Source organism: Malaya genurostris, chromosome 3 (genome assembly GCF_030247185.1).
Source record: "Malaya genurostris strain Urasoe2022 chromosome 3, Malgen_1.1, whole genome shotgun sequence".
Classification (NCBI taxonomy): domain Eukaryota; kingdom Metazoa; phylum Arthropoda; class Insecta; order Diptera; family Culicidae; genus Malaya; species Malaya genurostris.
The window spans coordinates 166,138,304-166,155,010 of record NC_080572.1 but is presented as its reverse complement, the minus strand read 5'-3'; the positions used below and the strand labels follow the sequence as shown (position 1 = coordinate 166,155,010).

The following is a 16,707-nucleotide window of genomic DNA, read 5'->3' as shown; positions in this document are numbered from 1 at the left end:
ATCTTTGATTTGATGTTTTCGCCGATGTCTATGGCCTATCGCTTCTCTTATCATCATTCACAGACTCATGGCCAGTTTTGAAACGTTCATACCACTGTTAAACTACTGTTTTCTTCAGAGTATCGTTGCCGAAACACTCTTCTAACATTTGCAAGGTTGTCACACCATTGAAACCGTTTTTAACACAAAATTCACTGCAAACTCGTTGCAAATTCAATCCAATTTTGAAAATTGTACAAAATCGAGGACACACACAATCGCAGATGTACAGCGTAACTTTCACAAATGTTCAAGTATCAAGCTGAAAATTTGACAAAATATCAATGGCAGATGTGGCAACCTAATCTCAAATCAAGTGACTGAGAGCGCTACATGGTGGTGATTCCGGGAACTTTTTGATCAAGGTAGTATTTACAGCATAGCACGCTAAGGAAACGCTATTTCCGAATGAGGACTAAACATCGTTTAGTTTCTAATTATGTAAAGCCCGTTGCCGTCTGCAAATTCAGAATATTTCTTTATTAACATCCACAGTGACTTGGAGTACCGAAAGTATAAGGCATGTACCTCACCACTAATACCAATTCCACCAGCAATCTACTCAGAAGTTCCCCGAGCACTAAAATTTATCCTATGTTGTGAGTTCCCGCTATACGATTCCTTACACAAGCGGCGTAAGGAAGAAGGACCATTTGCCATGACTACCTCTATATCGGTGGCCCATTCGCACTCGACCCACACATAGCAATCCGGGAGTGGAAATCATCCCAACTATCCTGTATCGTGTCACCATCACCACCATTATCATCATCACCATTATAGTGGTGGCGGTACTGGTGGTGTTGGCATCAACAGTTCAAAGGACCAAAACTCCGCTGACCAAGTCGTCAGCAATTCATCGAGTCACCGGAGTGCAGGTGACAGAAGGGAAGGCGTGAAGTCTTCACACAGTAGTAGAGACTTGGAGGACATAGTTCCGGAACGAATTACTTGCGTCAGCAACAGTGATGGCAGCTTCAACACAAGATCGGCACAGATTACTACAATTTTGTGATCTCGCTCATCGTTCGATTTTAGATTTTGCTATACGAACAGTATACATAGGTAAAATACAATTTTTCTACCTATCATTTGATTCTAATTGACAAAATTATTGGAAATTAGATTTTTTTATTTCTACTTAGTAAAATAAGAAGAGCGTAAAAATGCCAATTTCGAATCGTGATGATCGAAATTTATCGCAGATGACCTTGCAAAAAAGTTAACATCTTAGGAAATTTGGAATCAACTATCACCGAAAGAACCTATTCAAATTTTCTTGTACTCAAAAATAGAACTGTATAGAAAATTTATTAAAATCTTCATTAGTAAGTTATCAATAATGTTGTTGCCATTGTCCTAGTAATCGATGATGTCTATCAGAGTATGAAAAATGTACCAAATTAGTAATCATACTTAACCCAATTTTATTAGATGTAGAATAGTGTATTCGAAGGTCTAAACTGCGAAAAGAATGTTCAGCTCTGTATCGAAACCAAAACTAACAAAGTCGTCGACAAAGCCGTAAAATTCAATGACTTTCAGCAAAATCGTACCGCTCATGTCAATTTTCGCTCTGATTATCCTACGTTATTGAACAATGTGAACAAAAAAAGGAAGCCATAGTACTTAATATTCGGAGGTAGCTTATCGCCATAAAGCAAGTAATCCTAGAGATCCCACTGTACTGAGACACTAAATCAGCGCTGTAGTGCAAAATGTGCGTACTTTTACCAATATCTACTATGGGTCTACTACTACCCATTTCTCACCAGAGAATTCTCTATCCCTATCGAAAAATATTAGACCCGTATTTTTTCATATTGTCATTAGGGTGACCATTTCCATGTTAGGATGTTTTTTACAATTTTGCGGGAATTTTTTTTTTTTATAAATTCACAACTTGGTCACCTCTGAACCAATTTTTATATTTTTGAATATGTAAACGTTAATAGTTTCTAGAGAAAATGTTTAGATATGATAAAGTTGGAGTTTTGCGGTTGAAAACGCTATCTGTTTAAGTTGTTTTCCATGGTTTGTAGATAGATGGCGCTATATTTTTTTTATTTTTGTTTTGCAAATCTAGTCTTGTTTACATAATATATTAGAAAATTAGCGAAATGAAATTATCCGTTTGAAACTGAAGTCCCGGAAAGTCATGATTCACATTTCTTGTTCGTGGTAACTGAGGGAACATTTTCAACGTTCTCGCGGAACGAATAACAACTTGAGCGCTACAGTATTACCGAGTCAACCGGATTTTGTACAAAACAGTTGATTCATTATAGTGACATATTGAAATCATCCAAAAGTTCTATTTAAATATAAAGTACGTATATTAATTATTCTATAGTTTATATTAAATCATTCTAAACAAGGGTCAACAAACTTCATTCGCGTCTTGATCGTTTACTATTTTCACTATATTATTATTACTATTTATCACTAAAATGGATGATAGGCGGGCAGCCGGCTAATGAGAAATAATTATTAATTTATTTACTTTAAATCTGAAGTGTGATACGTAACCTCTTCTATCAGTTATGAGGAGTTAGGTGATAAAGAAATATGTTGTTTCTGTTATTAACATTGTGATATTATTATACTCGCGGTTGTAGAAGTTAACTATTTGGTATGTTATGTAAAAAGTCTTAAAATAAAAATAAAATATGAAAATATGTAGCGCCCTCTAATCACAAACCTTCAAAAAGCTAAAAACTTATAAAATTGGCGTTTTCGAACACAAAAATTAATTTTTTTCATATTTCAATATTTTTCTGGAAATTAAAAAGCATTTTTAAAGAACATATCAAAAAATTAAAAAAGTCGTTCGTTCCACACTAACTATAAATATCAGATACGTATATTTTTATTTCAATTTTTGAGAAATTGTTTTTGAAGTTCCGCGTTCACAGAAAAAAGCCTGAAGATACAAAGATTCGTCCAATGCATAAAATGTGTGTCTTTTCCTTTGCTTTCAAATAAGTGATTCCAGAAAATAGCCTTATTGTTTATTTAATGAAAAAAGGTAAAAGTTCATAAACAAATGAAAAAATTCAAACAAATTTTTTACTTTTTGTAATTGAAAAAAGTAGCCTTGACTTAATTCTGGTAAAGTTTGAAAATGGAAGGATTAATATTTTCGGAACATTGAATTTTTCAGTCACGACCCGCACGGGTGGAGCGCACAGCAGCGCGAGCTCGGTCTTAAGCAGTTTTACATTCCTTAACATTCCGACTATCAAGCCACAAAAACAGTCGGAAAGGTGTTTTCAAATTGCTGTATTCCTTGGTACTGGTCGATTTTAAAAACTGAAAATGTCGGAGCAAGTACTGTAAAACGACCTATGCATCGCAACAATTATTGAAAAACTTAACATCTATCGCGATAACCAACATTTTTTCAATACTAAATCTTTCATTTTGAAACAAGTGATAAGCTATAAAATTTTTATTCGAATTTTGACTTCAAGTTAATCAAATGTTTTCACAAAATTTCTTGTAGTTCAGTCAATTTCTTCGTTTTTTTATATAATTTGTTTTTCTTTTGCAATGGGGCTCGTTCGCCATGAAAGTGCGCTCGGAAATTCAAGAGATTGGTTATCAAAAGTTCGCCTGCATAGCTGGCGAGCACTTGCAGACGTCGTAGCAGATCAATCAGCTGTAGTTGCTACAGTTCAATCACGCCAAACGTTTGATTTGGTGTAGTTTATTATCCCTAGTCACAGTTTTGATATTGATTTGTTAAAAACAACATTGGCGGAAAATATGTGGATACCACAAGAGAAATTTTCCAATCTGTTCATGGGTATACCCTAATGGGTAAGTCGACACCTTTCACGGATAAACTAGTATAGAAGTGGAAAAATTAAGCCAGCCCCACATGTGGATCGCGAAGCAGTTGAGAATTGACTCGATCGTTCCCCGTGTGGTAAAATCGTTCAAGAAGACCTAATCGATCCACCGGCGAGCATTTTTCGGATGTTAGTGTCGAACCTGAAGATTATTCTTAGCCACAGTTGAAACATCGTCGAGGAATAGGAGAAACTTTTTGAGGAAGATATAACAAATTATAAGATCCAGAGATCCAGACTATGGATATTGAATAAAACGGTTCAAATAAAGCTCTCAACTGTTCCCGTATTTTCCCCAGGAAATACGGGGGATACTTCTTTGGCTTCGTAACCCAGGGACCAGACCCGAGATATTTAAATGTGAAGACCTGGGCTATGGTTTCACCCCTTAGTTAAAGCTGTAATTGTGCTGACTCTCGCTTCCTTCAAAATACAACCCAATCAGATTTCGTGTTAAAGAACTCGATACCCATTTGAAAAGCCCATGTTGACAAGTTCTCGAGGGTATTTTGTAATGGTCCTTGGAGATCGGCAGCTTTGCGTCCTATAATCGACACAACGCTGTCGTCGGTAAGTTGTCTTAGCGTGCAAGATGTGTTGATACATTCAACAATATTGTTAACGTGTCGTTGTGATTTTCGTTCCGTATTTTATGCGTTTTTAAGTTGTTTCTACGTAATCGTTTCGCTTAAGTTTTTGATGAGTGATTGACCGTTTGCTGTCTGAACCGGTTTAAAGTGTTGTTTTTGGCCGTCAGCTGTAAATCAGATAGTGATGTTCTGTGCCTAGTGCTATACGCTGTGCTGCGATCTGAACAATAAGCAACCGACTCGATCAAGCTCCCCGCATACCCCTGTTCTGTGTGAAGCCTAGTTGAAGCCGCTTTCCTGCCGTTGAGATGAGCATGGAGAAGAATTGTGCCAAGTGCTGCCAGGTTATCACCGGCATCGACTCAGTTGTCTGTCGTGGATACTGCGGTCGTATGTTTCATATGGCATGTTCTGGTGTCTCCCGTGCTCTTTTGGGCTATTTCACTACGCATCGTAAAAATCTCTTTTGGATGTGTGATGACTGTGCGAATTTATTCGAGAAATCACATCTTCGATCTATTACAAAAGCGGCAGATGAAAAGTCTCCATTGATGTCACTCACGGAAGCAATAAACGGCCTACAAAGCGAGGTCAAATCGTTGTCCAAGCCAACACCACAAGCACCTAAACCGTTCAATCGGCCCTGGCCATCCTCTGAATATCGTCGTCCAGCCAAGAGGCCTCGCGGACCTGATCTCGAAGGTTTTGCGTGTCAAACCGGGTCAAAACAAATAGGGGAAAGTGTCGTTTGTGTTCCAGTGTGTGAACAACCAATTGATAAATTTTGGCTGTATTTGTCACGCATTCGCCCGGATGTCACCAACAATGACATTTCCGCTATGGTACGTGCGAATTTGGGAATGACTCAGGATCCAGTGGTAGTCAAGTTGGTTGCCAAAGGTTCTGACATTAGCAACATGACGTTTGTTTCGTTTAAAGTTGGCCTCGATCCTGCTTTGGAATCCGTTGCTTTGGATCCAGCAACTTGGCCACAAGGTATATATTTTCGAGAATTCGAGGAAAAGTCTACTCAAAAATTTCGGAACCTTACTTCTGCGAATTCGTCTCCAACGCCTACATTAACGGAAGTAACGGACGTAGCTGTCCAGCAATAACTGAATGCAGAACACTGGGACGCACTGTTGATGGCAATGTGGAAGCCTCCGACCCCTCCGACCCAGTCCTGCCGTCGCAGCCAGCGTTCATCAGTCGTCCCGGTCCTGCGGGCGGATGTGGTGAAGGGGGCTTCCAAACTTTCCACCTTGGCAAGTATTCGTCAACTTCTAATTTTGCTTGTGCTGATTCGTTTTCCGGTTCCAGCTCGATTTTTTCAATCCAGACACCGGGACGCACCGCAGTTGGTTTTATGGAAGCCTCTGACCCGCTCGCTACAGTCGAGCCATTGCAGCCAGCGCTCATCAGACGTCCCGGTCCTGTGTGCGAGATCGGTGATGAGGTCTTCCAACCCGCCACCGCCGGCAAGTATACAAAACGTTTGGACAATACCGGCATTGATTTCTTTCCTGCTTCCAGCCCGCAATCGGTTCTATTGTATTACCAAAACGTCGGCGGTATGAATACATGCCTGACCGATTACTTACTGGCTTGTTCGGATGAATGTTTTGATATTATCGCGTTAACGGAAACTTGGCTGAGTGATAGTACCCTCTCTACGCAAGCATTTGGCACCAATTATGAAGTTTTCCGTGGCGATCGTAACCCATGCAATAGTTCGAAGAGTTTCGGTGGTGGCGTGCTCGTTGCTATTCACCGCCGCTTGAAAGGACGGCTAATTATTAGCGCATCTGGGAGTTGTGTCGAGCAGGTATGGGTGCAAATTAAACTGAGCGACTGTTCGTTGTTTCTCTGTGTGGTATATATTCCATCGAATCGGACTCGTGATTTATCATTGATTGACTCGCATATTCAGTCGTTAGAAGATGTCATTGCTGCCCATATGCATCCGGGAGATGAAATACTTATCGTCGGTGATTGCAACTTTCCAAGCCTGAAATGGCTCACAGCTTCCGATAATTTTCTGTTTGCAGATCCAATACATTCCTCGTTTCACGCTGGTATTATCAACTTGCTTGACCGGTACAGTTTTAATTTACTGCGTCAAGTAAATCACGTTAAAAATGAGCACAATAGAATCCTCGATCTATGTTTTTCAAGCAACTCGGACTGTGCACCTAAAATCATCGCAGCACCCTCTCCTCTGGTGAAGTCCGTTAGGCATCATCCTCCTCTGCACATTGAGCTTGAATGGAATCGATCGTTGAACAATTGCAAGATATCTCACATCGTCAGATATAATTTTAAAAGAGCTGACCACAATAGTATTATTGGATTTCTTACAAGCATTGACTGCAGTGAAATTCTTGACAATGGCGATGTTAATCTCGAGATCAAATGTAGCTCAAACATTTTCCAACGTTCTGATGTATGCTATTGACCAATATGTCCCTAAACAAATTAGTAAGCCACCCGAACAAGTACCGTGGCAAACCGTAGAACTACGACGACTGAAAAGTTTAAAAAGGACAGCACTAAAGAAATATTCTAAGAACGGAAGTTTGTTGCTCCGACAAAACTACGTAGAAATCAACAAAGTTTACAAAAAGACAGCTATGCCAACTATTTACGCAGTGTACAGAGGAGATTAAAGTCAAATCCAAAATCATTCTGGAAGCACGTTAACGAGCAAAGGAAGGAGTCAGATCTTCCTTCATCTATGTTTTACAATGAACAGACAAGTTCTAGCATGCAAGAAATTTGCGAAATGTTCATGAAAAAATTCTCTGAGATATTTTCTAGAGAAATCTTAGCACCCTCCCAAATCACCCAGGTGGCATTTAACGTTCCCGTTTTGGGACAGTCAATGAATTCAATTAACAAAAGCGCAAGTTCCGTAAAAACTGCAGTCGCAAAAATGAAGTCTTCATACTCTGCTGGACCCGACGGTATCCCGGCAGTTATTTTGAAGCGATGCTCTAGTGGTATTATAGTACCTCTATGTCTTCTGTTCCGACTGTCACTCATGACTGGAGTATTTTCTGATATCTGGAAATCTGCTTGTATGTTTCCTGTGTACAAAAAAGGAGACAAGAAGAACATCGACAATTACCGTGGTATCACCGCTCTTAGCGCCATTCCTAAATTGTTTGAGCTTGTCGTTTTGGAGCCTATTTTTAATCACTGCAAGCAGTACATCGTTGAAACTCAACACGGGTTCATGCCGAAACGCTCAACGGCCACTAACCTACTAACTTTCACGACGTTTATAACGGATGCTATGTCTAAAGGTCATCAAACGGACGTTGTGTACACGGATCTCTCTGCTGCTTTTGATAAAATTAATCATGCTATCACAATTGCCAAATTGGACAGACTGGGCTTCGGTTCCAACATTCTTCGGTGGATTCAATCGTATCTTTGCAATCGACGGCTGGCGGTTAAGATCAATGAAAATGTTTCCAAGGAGTTTTTTGCCTTTTCTGGTATTCCACAAGGCAGTCATGTCGGACCACTGATATTTCTACTGTATTTCAACGACGTGAACATTTCATTGAAAGGTTCACGATTATCTTTCGCAGACCACCTAAAGTTATTCCAAATTATCAAGACTCTTGAAGATGCCTGTTTCCTTCAAAGTGAGCTTGAAATTTTCTTCAAATCACAATGCGCGAAATGCATTTTTTTTTCAGACAATAGATTATATAAAAGGTTGTTCAAAACTGGCGAAAGACTCTTTACGAAGAAATGCCATTTGAATTTCTGTTGAGAGCAGCTCAAGACATTTGTTCGTTCCTTCGCTCTACGGAAACCAAATTGTGTATCTGAGAGCACGTTATTTGTCTCGACCCATTCGTCTAGACGAAAGAGAATCATTTTTTCGAACAATTTCCAGATACTGGAAAGCATAGAAATCGGTCGATAAGAGATGTGATCGGAGAATGGTTTCCCTGGTTTTTGAATAACGATAACACTCACTTGTCTCCAGTCATACGGGGGAATGTAATTCTCAAGGAACTATTTGAATAAATTCAACAAGCGTCATATTAAAGTAGTCGCAGATATCATGGATCGTAGCTGATCTGTTATCGTCGTGAGGCCACCCCATCCTGTACCATGTGCTCCACTCAAATGGGTCACTCTAATTGTCCATTTAGATTTTGTATCCGATGGGCACAATAATAGTAAATCACTAAAAAAATAAATACCAGGTATCGAGTGGAGCTTAATTCGAGTAAGTTTACGACTATTTCAGATTATTCACTAGAAATTTGAAGGATCTATTTTTGATATGAAATATCTACCATTTCACTGTATAACAGTGATTGTATCCTTGACCTCGGTGGGGTTACCCATCGAAGGATACAACCGCTGAAAGAAGGAGCCATTGTAAAGTCAACTGCTTCAATAATGTTTTAACTGTAGGAATGAAACCATTGTTTTAACTGTAGGAATGAAAGGCTTTGATGAAGATCCGATATATTGAAGATAGGCATGAACCAGCTCACAATAGTAGAAAATTTAACAAACAAATTTAAATTTTCTAATTGATCTTTAGGGATTTTTGAGGTTTTTGTCCCCGGAAGTGGTGGATATTCTTGCTTTTTTCTTTGGTTTTTTGGCACCACTTCCAGTTGTAATTTTTGGGATCCCTTCTAACCACATTTTCATTTTATCCTTACGCGATTTGTATGCGGAGCAGGTAGAAAGGTCATGAGGCCTCTCCTTATAGTAGAGACACTTTGCAATGTCTGATACAGCAGGATTTGCAACAATGAGACGCTGTATGTCCCAATTGTTTGCAATTGGTGGCACGGAACTGTGCCCATGCGGGCAAAAAATTGAAGGGCAAATGTAGTGGTATTGAGCGATGAATGGTTCCCAAGGCCTAGCCTTAACAAAACACCGTTTTCGTAAACGATATCTCAGTTACATGCGAAGGTGTGTAACGGCAGACGCTTCCACTTGATTTGCCATACTAGCACACAATTGACTTTTTGTTTAGCAGACAATGAAGCGGAACGGTCTCCATGTGTATGGCCAAATCCCACACCAGAAAGCTGTACCGCGATTGGTTGATGCACTCGGAATGGACGACGAGATGTTCATTTAAGTGGACGGCAAGCAGATCCCCGGTGCAGTTATAGTTTTTCATCAGTAACTCTCTCAAATCAGAAATGTTTCGGAAGACAAATTGGACAAATTTGACAAAAAGCTGTTGATGTGGCATGAGATCCGTGAATGTGGAAAATTCATAATTCACGGTTTCAGAAAGACCTGTACCATCAGGGACAAATACATAAAGAAGAATACCTCCAAAAGAGTCCTTACACCACGAAAATGGCACTTTGTTTTGAACGGACAGGAAGAAAATATGACAAGGATTGTAAAGAAGAGTTGATGAATGTGTGTAAGAAAGATTGCAAAAGTGTTGCACAGGATTTGAAGGGAATCATTAAGACCAAGATGCGGGCATTTAGCCTAGTAGAGGAGCTTGATTAAACCAACTTTGCAAAAGCATAGCTAATGTGTATTTATTTATTCTCAGAGAGTTTCAAAAACATGTTACTTAAAATGAGTTTATGGGGATTATTTTTGTCTGTTGCATTTTTGTGCAATCTATAGTAATGCTATTTTCAATATATTGCAAATTAAAAGTTTATAATTTGTGGCAGCGTGAATGTATTTATTGTAATCACATCAGAAGAAATAGACTGAAATTCTAGCAGATTGTCAATTTGGATTTGTTTCTATTGCTTCCAAAACACATTGTCTATTTTGCTCAATCGAATGCTTAGAGCTTTTATTAAGCTTATTGCAAAACTAAAAACACTACTGCACTTACACTCGGACTGGATAGGTGAAATAAACGCCTGTTAACAAGTATAATTAATAGTTTCATTACTAGTTGCCAGTAAACATGTTAAGAAGATGTTGTTTAAACATGTTCCATTTTCCGTTTTGCAAATATTCATACTCACATCGATACTTATCGTGGATACTTATATGTAGTCTTATCATATTGTGTTGATATTCTTAGCAAATGACAAGCAAATATTTTTCACGCAGGATTTCTTTAGAAAAGACTTTCGGGCTAGAGTTGGGTACAAGCAATTTTTTTTTTATATTTTAGCTTATACGGGCCAGGGTCGGGTTTAAGATTTTGCATATAGAGATTCGGGTTCCTCTAACCGAAAACTAACGGATTCGGGAAAGGTTAGTTGGGTTCGGGTTTAAGAAAAAGACAATCAGGTGCGAGTAGGGTTCGGGTTCAAGAATTTACATCTCTATTTCCCAAAACGCTTATAATGCCACTCTTTCGACAGATACACTTTGGCATGATTTCTGTTTACAATTATCTTCTTGCAATCTACATAACCGATCAAAAATGTATGTTTCAAACAGATAAGGAATACGAGTAATTTATTAGATAACATTAAATACTAAAGCTTGCACCACATCAAAACACTTCGAAGAGGCTCAATTAATAAATAAATTTAGAGAAGTCGTACAGATGATTGAGTTGCTTGAGTAATAATTGATTATGAATGTTGCCGGCCTTTAGAACTATGGTAGCGAAGCAACAAAAACAGAAGTATTTCTTAACTTTTCGGAGACTTCAATTGACATGACAAATTTGTACACATCTTCTAAAATCCCCAAATTACAGTATTAAAATCTAATAGAAAAATTTATCTTAAATTGGCTCTTTATCTGATTTTTCATTCCTTCAGAAAACGTTTGTGACCTTCGAACCCACTCGCCATGTTTCAACCTTTTTCTGTTTTAAAGATAGATTGCTCAGAACCTCAATTATCAAAATGGATTGTAACTCGAGTTACAATTTTTGGAAAGTCTAGGACGAAGGATTTAAATAATTTCGAGAAAGACGATACCACGGTAACTGTAGATTTTATTTTCGATTTTTTCCTAGAACTATGACTTACGCGCCCGATTTTAATAAGACGTTCAAAGCAAGTTGGTTCCGTATTGAAAAACATTTATTGAACGTTGAACCGCACTTCCAACGATGATTTCTTCGTGATAGGTATACTGAACGGCTTCCCCATATTGCGTGTATATGAGAAGGAACGTTTTTTTAATATATATATTCCCCAGTTAAATTAATGAATAAGTTTAATACTTTTAAACTCTTCGGCTCGAAAATATGACGGCCTATAATTACATACAACAATTTTAAAGGTTAGTTTTCTATCCAAAACGTATCAATCGTGATTTTAGAACTTTGCTGTATTTAGTGATTTTAGAATGCACAAAATCATGTTTTAACTACAAATGTATGATATGCTGCACAATAATTTACAGTAAAATGTTTCGTTTCTATATTTCACCTAAGTTAATTGAGCGATTGTGCTAAAATTTGAATAAAATATAGTCAATAAATTCTTTAATAATTATTGATCCATTTTGAAAATTTTTGTTTCCACTCCCATCTTTCAATATCATAAAATACTATAATCCCACCTATTACTTATTAGAAGAGAATTTTAATACATATTAACGAAAAACAAAACAACCAATCTTGCACTCATAATACAAAGCACAATGCACAAAACTTTGTAGTAGAACAAACCTGTCAAAGTGCAGTATTCTATATATAAATCTGTAATCTATTTAGTAGTACTCTACAGAGTCTTTTAGAAAAAGCATTACATTTGAATTTTTATACACCATTTAACCATTCAATCGATTTGCACAAATATAATTCCATACAATATTTGAAAATATGGGCATGAGCAAGTATTTAAAAAAGAAAAATCAAACAATCGCGCGGTGATAAGTTACGATGGCTTTGAGAAGTAAGTAGAAACATTGTATAGTGCGGTGTTCAATAAACAAATATGACTTTTATAAACAAATCGTGAAACTTTACTCTTATAATCCATTCAAAAGTTATCAACATTAACTCACTTACGAAAATATATGATATGGATTGCTCAAATCAATTGACCCTTTCGTAATAACTTGTATTGAAGTAGACTGGCATAATCCTACTAGCGTGCATTGTAATAGAAGTATTCAGAAAGAAAAGTATTCACATAAGCTTCCAAGAATGAAATAAAATTTATTTTAGATAGGCATCTTCGATCGACAAACAACAAAAATCAAATAAATCGTAACAAACGATCGTTTCAAATTATCGATCACATGCCAAAGTTTACGCTTATATACGATATAATTTAAAAAAAGGGAAATGAACTAAAAATCGATGCAAAGTACAAACAAGTTTCCAAAACGCGTTGTACTCCAGCATCTAGTAGATGTATTAAATTGATTAGTTAAAATAAAGTGAATCGCAGGATGATGTGCTGTAGATAAATATTTTCAATATTTCAAATCGATTAAGATTAAAATTTAAATCAACATGTACACTGTTGAAATGAGGATAGAGATGTATTAATATTAATATTTAAACTACGGCTGAAAAAGGTACCTATACATTGCATATATTTAAAATTGTTAAATATAGAAATGCATCGTGAAGACAAATACTTACTGTTTTTCTTTATGAATGACCACAATTAACATTATCACTGCTATTTCACCCTATACTAAATTTTCAAGTTCCTTTTATTCGTCATTTCTTATATTTTTTTATTCCAGATATTTCAACAATTTTATTTTAACAGAATGGTCCACATTTTTTCCCTATCGTTTAACGAAGTCCAAATTCCATCTAACGGTTTATTTTGTGAAGTCGATTATTTGGACACAATAACCACTTTCGACGATTTATACCATTGCAAACACAACTTTAAGTAGCAATATCTAGCATGTCGAGTGGAATTGTAGGCAAAATAAAATTAATGGTAAAATACTTCATAATCAACTCTCAGCTGGTTACTTCACAGTTCTTCATCCCAGTAATCAGACTTGTTTCTCTTCCGTGAAAAACCCGTTTACAATTGATCTGGTTCTAACTGATCAAAGTCACATTTGTAGTGAACCGATTACACATGCTGACTTTGACTCAGATCATCTTCCTGTAACATTCAGACTTTCCAACGAAGCTTTAATTAATCCAATTAGTTCTATTTTCAACTATCATAGAGCTAATTGGTTGGATTACAGATCTCACATTGAAAATCATGTGGATCATGAAACTATTTTAGAAAATTCTGCGGACATCGACACAGCAATTGATAATTTGAATCATTATATTATCGAAGCTAGAAATCTTTCAGTTCCCAAAGCTCAAACTAAATTAAATTCTCCTATCATCGATGACAATCTTCAACTGCTCATTCGGTTGAAGAATGTTCGTCGACGACAATATCAACGTTCTCGTGATCCTGCTATGAAAAAAGGCGGGTGGGTAATTTCAGAGACATAACTGGATGTCGTGAATACGAAAACATGTTCCATAACACTTCCGAATATCAATTAGTTGATCAATTGTATGAATTATGCAAGCATTCCCCTTTTTCACATTTTTCGCAAAAACAAAAAAGGCTTCACTTGATTACGATCTCGATTACTGTGAATTTCACACAGCGAAAAATGCACAAATCAAATCAAACAGTTCTAGATTTGCACTAAACTGAGGATAATTACCTTCGATTTGCGAGCAAGAAATCCTAATAGTTCTTTTGAAAACTTTTAGAGCCGGAAGCGAAACTAGCTTTGCAAACGACACTAAATACATCTGCTCGCAGTGGCGATAGAATCCAAACTGATACAATTTTTGTTAAGAGTTTTTTTTACGTGATTTCGTTTGTAGCTTTTTCACTAATGGGCGGTCTCAACGGCTATAAAAATAGCCGCATACAGATTATTTCATTTTGGATTAGCATTTCATTGAAAGAAACTATCAGGATGCTGTACGGGATTCATTTCTGCCTTTCAGAAGGACCAAATTGTGGAACTCACTACGATATTAAGCACTGTTCGAAAAAAATTTCTCGAACGATTCGTTGTACAGCAGCGGATATTTTGTCCTCTTCCTCAGAACGCGTTCTGTTTGGCTGGCGGTGACATGGGTCAAATGAGACAGGTTTTTGAATAGTGTACTATTGAAATACTTCAATGCTTTTGCTATACACGTTTAAGTTGAAAAATGTCGATTTTATTGGTAGTTAGAAATCCTTTCACAGATCACTGAGCTATGAGCTTTAAAAATACGAGAAAGGCAAATGCGCCTTATGAATTATTCTCTTTGATACTCGTTTATACCAAACATTTCAGAAAAGTTTAATTTTGAATTATTTGAGATTATGTCACACAACTGAAAATTTTATCATAAAATTGTGATCATATTTCCGAAGGCACGTATCTAAAATTATGTTGATTCGTTAGATACAACAAGAAATATTCACGATCAAAAACTTATCACTCTCTCAGAGGGTAAATTTTGAAAAGGCACCCCATAGTAAAGTAAGTCGTATTCACGACAAAATGAAAATTTCGCTAAAGAAGTTGAACAATTTAATCAATTTTTAATTAAACCATATTCTAAACCTTTCTGGAAACTTTCTAAGGTTCTTAAGAAACCTCAGAAACCAATTCCTGCTCTCAAGGAAGGAAATCAAATACTTCTTTCGAATGCACAGTGGTCCGAAACGGGAAATTAGCGTGACAAAAATATTTTCACTATTAAATATTAGTTTTTTGTAGTTGGTGTCTTCATAAAAGTTGTTTGTAATCAAATTGCGCTCCTTTTGATGAAAAGTGTTACTAGGGTGGTCCTCATTTAGATTGAAATCTGAAATCTAACTTTCTTAATTGAACTCAAAAATGATTTTGTTGTACTATAAAGTTGTAGAAAATTTTATTTTGAGCGACTTTGCTGAAAAAAGCACCTCTCTAGCTTTTCATTTGACCGACTTACATCAATTTTCCCGAATAAAAGTAGGGTGGCTCCTGAAAATTCACTTTTTTTGTTCTAACTTTTTTGTGAAACGTTCTACGGAAAATTTGGGTTCAGAAGAGTTGTTGTATTAATCATTGCGCATAATTTTGCTCAACTAAGCTTTTTCATATGAGCTACCAGGAAAAAGTTATGATTATTTTTTCATCAAAAACTAGTCAATCTTCAAATATCAATATTTATTAGGTGCCAGATCGATAAAAATGTATCCTATGCGGTTCCTGAAAGGTCATAATATAAGAAAAATTAAAGAGAAAATTGGAATGGTTTTTTTTTTAACTAATTTAAATTAGTGTTAAAAATACCTTCAAAAAACTCAAAAACATTGCATAACTCTTAAACGCCTTAACGTATTAACATACTTCCTTCGGCAAAATGATAGTGTCAAATTAGTTCTACAAGTGTTCCATACATTGTCCATTCGAGAAATGAGATACACAAAAACTACAGCCGAAAATAGATTGCAGGAACAATTTTAATTATTTATTACAAAAAAAAACAACTTCTATTGAGTTTGAGCAACTGAGGATTAGAGATACTGTGTAATATGGTTATTTCAAACTAGTTGGCCATGATAAATCTATGAACAGAAATTTTCATGATATCGACAATCATTCCAACAAGTTGGTGCAAGTTAGTAAAATGCAAATATTTTTATCCACATCGTGCCGAGACGCCTATGACACTGGTCCTTCTTTTTCATTCACTTGTGTACCGAATAGCCTGTAAAAACTGGAGAACGACGCACAATGAGTTTTGGTTCGAATAAATACATTTTACTCATTTTAACAAACTAATGATTTTTTTGGGTTTCAGGAAGTGCTTTAAATTACAACAAATCTATTTTCGGCTGTAGTTTTTGTGTGTCTCATTTCTCGAATGGACAATGTATGGAACACTTATAGAACTAATTTGATACTATCATTTTGTCGAAGGAAGTATGTTGATACGTTAAGGCGTTTAAGAGTTATGCAATGTTTTTGAGTTTTTTTAAGGTATTTTTAAAACTAATTTAAATAAGTTAAAAAAATAACACCCTTCCAATTTTCTCTTAAATTTTTACTTATATTATGACCTTTTAGGAACCGCATAGGATACATTTTTATCGATCTGGCATCTACTGAATATTGATATTTGAAGCTTGACTAGTTTTTGATGAAAAAATAATCATAACTTTTTACTGGTAGCTCATATGAAAAAGCTTAGTTGAGCAAAATTATGCGCAATGATTAGTACAACAACTCTTCTGAACCCAAATTTTCCGTAGAACGTTTCACAAAAAAGTTAGAACAAAAAAAGTGAATTTTCAGGAGCCACCCTA

At 36.4% G+C, this 16,707-nt stretch overlaps 1 protein-coding gene across 6 annotated transcripts in view; it reads left to right on the top strand.

Moving 5' to 3' along the window:
- The window catches only part of LOC131439639 (uncharacterized), a 59,615-nt gene extending 46,606 nt beyond the window's left edge, over nt 1-13,009 (top strand). For all 6 annotated transcript variants that reach the window (XM_058610895.1, XM_058610899.1, XM_058610898.1 and 3 more), the window contains one exon: nt 535-13,009. In XM_058610895.1, the coding sequence (XP_058466878.1) occupies nt 535-745 (211 nt within the window). In that variant the 3' untranslated portion in view covers nt 746-13,009. The remainder of the gene's footprint in view (nt 1-534) is intronic.
- The last annotated feature ends 3,698 nt before the right edge of the window (nt 13,010-16,707 follow it).